Genomic DNA, 6,000 nt, shown 5'->3' with positions numbered 1-6,000 from the left:
TAAGTTTTTCGAACCACTTTTTGTTTGTAATTTGTAAATCTAGGGCCTCACACAATAAGAACCCATGGAAAAAAATTTGCCCAGCCATTCGTCACCATATAAGCTGCTTTCTACCTAAGTCTGTCAAAGGGACTCACCAAGGATTAATTAACAACAACCCATAATTTTTAATGAAGCAATTTTAAAGAAAATGTAAGAAAGAAACTTGAAACAAATGCGCAATTGACAAACAGAAGCAGTCAGTTAAGAAAAACCATCAAACAGAAGACATTACATTAAAATTTTTGTTACACTTGGTCAATGGTATTGAGCTGAAAACATCCATGCAAATCTAAAACTTGGCTATAACTGTCTATTTTAATTTATTTTAAAACTTAATTTGTATTTGTGAAGGCAAAGCTTAATTTCAGACAGCATTACTCCAGTCTAGTCACATGATCCTTCAGAAATCATTTTAATGCTGTTTCGCTGCTCAAGAAACATTATTATTGTTCTCACAGTCAAGCAGCTTAATATTTTTTTTGTGGAAACCATGACACTTTTCCAAGATTATTTGATGAATATGAAGTTCAGAAGAAAGGCATTTGAAATCGAAATCTTTTCTTACACTATTAATGTGTTCACTGTCAATTTAATGCATCCTTAATAAGCATAACATATTTAAAGTATCAATTCTTACTGGACATAGTAGTCTAAATCATAAGAAAATAACACATTGCATGCTATAATTAAACCCCTACCTAAAAATAGAACATTTAAAGAATGATATGATATGATCCCCTGACACCACATGATAAAACGATTATTTCTGAATTTACTATTAATATCATTAGTGTGATATACAGTATTTTACATGACATTGAGTGGCTTTATTAGGAATAGCCTACACTATTTGCATTGTATAAACCATGCATTTTCCAAGGATTATAGTAGTCTAGTAGGCTCAGGGTGCATACTGTACGTCATCAGTGTCACGTGAATGCGCGTAACAGTCTCTCACATGTAGAAGTCACAGCAGCTGCATGAGAGGGAGATGAAACCTTAACTTGAGAGGACTGATCCTACACGGCATAGATCCTTAAGACGTTTACTGACAGGGTCGCTTATATATTTTCTTAAAATAAAAGGACAGCTAGCTCGCATTGTATATTTCTTATGTCAAATATATGAATAGATTTGGGCTTTAGTCTTAGTATAACTAGACAACTGTAAAGCCCGACAGCATACCGTTCAAAATATATCCAGTGATTAATTTCAGCTGATTATAAATAGTTGTATTTATTTTTTATTTTTTATTTTTTCCGGGTTGCTTTAATAATACAAGATCAGAAGGAGCGCGACTGGGACTCACGCTCACATGCACGCCAGGCGCTTCACCGCGCGCTGGACATGAGGAAGACCTCATCCCGAGCCTGATTTCCCGCGGTCCCATTCATCTGTGTGGCTTCAATCCGGAGATGAATTACACTAGCGAAATGACCCAGCCACAGACGAACATGGAGCTGGACCAGAGCTGCAGTATATCTAAAAAGAGCATCATTAACACAATGTTTAAAGTTCGCAAAAGGAGAGAGATGCTGTTCGTGCAGGTGTGCTTCATCTGCAGCGTCCTGTTCTTGGCGTGGTGTATGTCGGCGTTGCTCACGAAAACAGGTGAGTAACGTTAAGTGATTGCCCCATTGTGTTTTACTGGGGCTACACATCGCTATTTACACGTGTGTGTCGTCCTCTTATATTAATAATGCACCGACAAGGCAGCAGTGCTTGTCCTTTTTTGGGACGTCAGACGTTGAATTATACATAGTATAGGGGCTGCTGTGAGAACATCCCTTCTCTCGGGATTCACATGGATAAATACACGAGCGGTTTACAGCATCTTTACAACGTTCGTTATTTTTTGGGGATCATTTGTGTCGGTTGACACGGTTACGTTGTACTGTAATCTCATGTGTTTGTACGTTAAGTCCACAATCAAAAAGAAACGACGATTCCAAGCTATTTATGTCCAAAATATGTCATGTACAGTCTCTGTTTGTTTATCTGTGTACGGTATGATAATTCAATGCACGTTCCATTTTTATTCGAAGATTAAAGGTGCTGTAATTTTTTTTACTATACTAAAGCATAAAAATACCATGTTTGCAGCTATTTAAGAAACATGCCCTGTTAACACGTGTTTATCTGAAAAACAATGCTACAGTCAGTTAGTTATTCTCCTTCGAAAACGTGCGCTGTTGTGCCCAATTTCGACCCCCTGTCGAATTATTACCCACCTTGTTTAAATTGCTACCTGATTGCCTAATCCTAACCCCACCCCTAATCTACTCCTAAACCTACCAACACTAGGGGGGTAATAATTCGGCAGGGGGTCGAAATTGGGCACAACACCTGGAAGAGAATTGATTAGTTCATCTAAATAGTCTTAGGGTTTTTCGAGTCGTTCGTTCATCACGTGACAGACACATACGCTTTAACCTTTGCAGTTTGAGTCGGAGATTTGATAATAATAATAATAATAATAATAACCAACTCTTTATTACCTTTGTTACAACAGTCAGTATATGGAAAATAACCTTGACAGAAATTCACACATTTATAAACTGTAAAAAGTTACAATTTGAGACCAGAAATGGAGTAACTGTAAGATTAAATAATAATTATAATGATTTATATAATTAATGTATTGTTTGTAGTGTGATCAACGTTTGTGTAAGTACTAGTAGACATGTTAGGGAACACGAAACATTTTAATTATATTTTGATAAAAATGAACAAAATTAACTCGAAAAAAAGATTCGTTCATTTTGCTGAACGAGACTCAAAGGTCTGAGGCGGTAAAATGATCTTAACTTCCCATCACTGCTGTTTTGGTAGGTGAAACCCGCCTACTGCCAGTTTACTCAATTGTATTTCGGCACCCGGGTTGTGGTTAAGTCTGAGGAGGAGGGGCCAGATAAAAAAATAAAAAAAACATCTCCAATATTTAGAATTTGGACTGCAATACCTAGTTCAACCACTCGGCCAATCCTACATACAACACCTTTAAAGGGTTAGTTCATCCAAAAATGAAAATTATGTCATTAATAACTTACCCTCATGTCGTTCCAAACCCGTGAGACCTCTGTTCATCTTCGGAACACAGTTTAAGATATTTTAGATTTAGTCCGAGAGCTTTCTGTCCCTCAATTGAAACTGTGTGTACGGTATACTGTCCATGTCCAGAAAGGTAAGTAAAACATCATCAAAGTAGTCAGTTAGAGGGTCAGTTAGAATTTGTTGAAGCATCGAAAATAAATTTTGGTCCAAAAAAATTAACAAAAATTACAACTTTATTCAGCATTGTCTTCTATTCCGGGTCTGTTGTGAGCGCGTTCACGATGCAGCGTTGTACGTCAGCAGCGTCACTGCAGTGTTGTGAACGTGCTCAAAACAGACCCGGAAGAGAAGACAATGCCGAATTGATGGCTTTCTTTTTTTTTCAAATCACAACATACTTTTTTTTCTCGTAAGTAAATTAGCTTTATCTCTACATTTTATTTTGACTGTTTCTCAAAATTCAACGAGTTTAATCTTGCATTATAATGACTTGAATTTCGAGATGGTTTTATTTTTTTATTATCGTTCAGCCATAATCCTCTTCCATACATTTCTCTCTCTCAAAACCCCCCCACGCACAAATTTATTAAACCAATTTTCATAAGAAGTAAATAAATATTTTAATTATCTGTCAAACTTTTTCAAAAATTAATTGTATTGTCATTTATTGGGCAAATAAAATCTGAAACAACTAAATAGTCTATATTCACACATAAAAAAAAGTAGATATTTTTTAAAACCTATATTTTATTTTTATTTTGTATGGCCTCCTTAGGCCTTGATAACAGCTTGCATTTTTGCGTACATTGTTTTTATGTCTCTGTTATTGACTTACAGATAGTTTCTAGTTGTTCCCTTTTTTGATTAAACTTTTGTGCTATCTTATCTTATCCAACAATTATTTTATTTTTTTAGCATTAGAAATACAACTGTGACTAAAGAGCTTAATCTAATCTAACAATCTAATCTTTCATTTTAAGTCACTGTCATCCATTGACTGAAAATAATTTCTTCTCCCTCTTCATCATTCGGATATTTTCTCCTCTGCTAAAGAATCTTTTAAGCCTCTTAAAAGTCCTCCTCTCTACTCCACTAACACTTTTTTACTTTAAGAGCTCTTTTAAGGGTTAAGATGCTTTGTGAATAATACTGCTGTGTTCAATACATTGATACGACAATGGATCATCACAGAGACTTGACAATATGGGTATCTATACAGCTGTCTCTTTATCGATATTGTGGCACGTGTGAAGCAGTGGACTGCACAAGAACAGCATTTACAATGGAGTAGAAAAGTGCGAGGTTTGTAAAAAATAATGAATGGAGCATAATATTTAGGCTAACAAGGTTTAATCTGGCCACAGAGGAACACAACCAGGGTTGCCTGATATAAAGAGACTTAATCCCCGAGACAGAGCTCTCCACTTCCGCAATATAGAAATATCTGCTAAGTGTGCTACTTATCTTTGTCAACCTGGCAACCACGTGCTCGCACTCTCTCTCCAAAACGCGCTGACTTTCTGAAAACACCAGTAAAATTGCAGTTTAGCAATCTCCACTTCAATATTCTATTCTCAAAAAAGTGTAATTCAATCTAGTGTTCATTAATTAGAGAGAGAGAGAGAGAGAGAGAGAGAGAGAGGTGGTGTGTGTATTAATTACCACTGTTTTGCCACTTCAGCTCCTTGAGAAAGATAATGTAGCTCTTAAGCGATTAAGCTATTTTATTGATAAAATTGTGGGGCAGAGCTAAAATGTAAGTTTTGCTGAATGTCTATGTGTGTGTGCATGTGTGCAACATGATCTATTTTAGTGACTGAACATGTTTGAGTGTGAAAGAGAAAGTGTGTTAATTTGTGCAAAGATAACCTACCAGCAATGTTAAGATTATTAGTTTTTATTAAATTAGTAAGAGTACATTACAATATAATTTTATTAGAATGAGTACATTATTATTTATAGGCTTAAAAACAAGATGCAAACAATCAGAATATTGTAGTACCTGATGGGGAGTGCCCAATGTAAACATGAAACATAAGCCATTACCTATATTGTACTGTGGTAGAGTTATGGAAGACCTTTATAATGCAGAGGTCAGCTGCCTGCTCTGTAGGAATGTAACAAGTCAACTCAAGATTCGATTCATGATTTTGATTTCACAATTCGAATCACAATTATTTATTTATTATTATTTATTTTTTTACAAAATAAGATTTAAGACAAATTATAAATGAAATGAGTCATTTTATTATTGCTGGGACAAATGTTGCACATTTCTTTGTGAAATTGAAATATAACACTATAATAATATACCAGTATAGCATTTGCATATTATTGCTCATTTGTTGGTTTTGATTGCTTCGGTTGTCCTCATTTGTAAGTCATTTTGGATTAAAGCATCTGCTAAATGACTAAATTTAAATATAATGTACATTTAAAACAAGCCCTAAATCAAATAAATAACACAAATAAAATAAATCTCTTCATATAATCGAAATAAGGCTTTGTCTGTGCTCTTTCCATTTAAAATTAGAGCCAACCAATGCATTTTAATCATGATCCAAACAAAGATGCTGCATACATGCAACATGAGCAGTTTATATCTAAACGAGACTATGTAATTTCAACATTTGAAGCAAAAACAGAATGGTTTGACTTCAGTTTTGTGAAACTATACATAAAAATATCTGCATAACTGAAAGAGCAGACGAGCTGAATGACACACAGATTCAATCTCTGCCAGCAGGTGGCACTTAAAGCGTTTCCTTGGTTTCCACTGTGAATAAAGCAGCGCTGCACTTATTAAATTTAATATGCATTATACAGGGGCAAGATAAAAAGAAAAAATACCATCTAAACTTTTCTTAACACAGTTCCACTCAGACATACATTCATATAAACTCC

At 35.0% G+C, this 6,000-nt stretch overlaps 1 protein-coding gene across 3 annotated transcripts in view; it reads left to right on the top strand.

The window, feature by feature from the left end:
- Positions 1-1,019: 1,019 nt before the first annotated feature.
- slc24a4a (solute carrier family 24 member 4a) overlaps positions 1,020-6,000 on the top strand; it is a 56,952-nt gene continuing 51,971 nt past the window's right edge. Inside the window, exon 1 of one of the 3 annotated variants that reach the window (XM_059519274.1) lies at positions 1,020-1,653. In XM_059519274.1, coding sequence (XP_059375257.1) covers positions 1,458-1,653 — 196 coding nt within the window. In that variant the 5' untranslated portion in view covers positions 1,020-1,457. The remainder of the gene's footprint in view (positions 1,654-6,000) is intronic. The other 2 variants (XM_059519273.1, XM_059519275.1) reach the window with 2 other exon arrangements.

The sequence above is a fragment of the Carassius carassius genome, chromosome 31 (assembly GCF_963082965.1).
Source record: "Carassius carassius chromosome 31, fCarCar2.1, whole genome shotgun sequence".
NCBI lineage: Eukaryota > Metazoa > Chordata > Actinopteri > Cypriniformes > Cyprinidae > Carassius > Carassius carassius.
The sequence above is the reverse complement of the archived record's forward strand: the minus strand, read 5'-3'. Positions and strand labels throughout refer to the sequence as shown.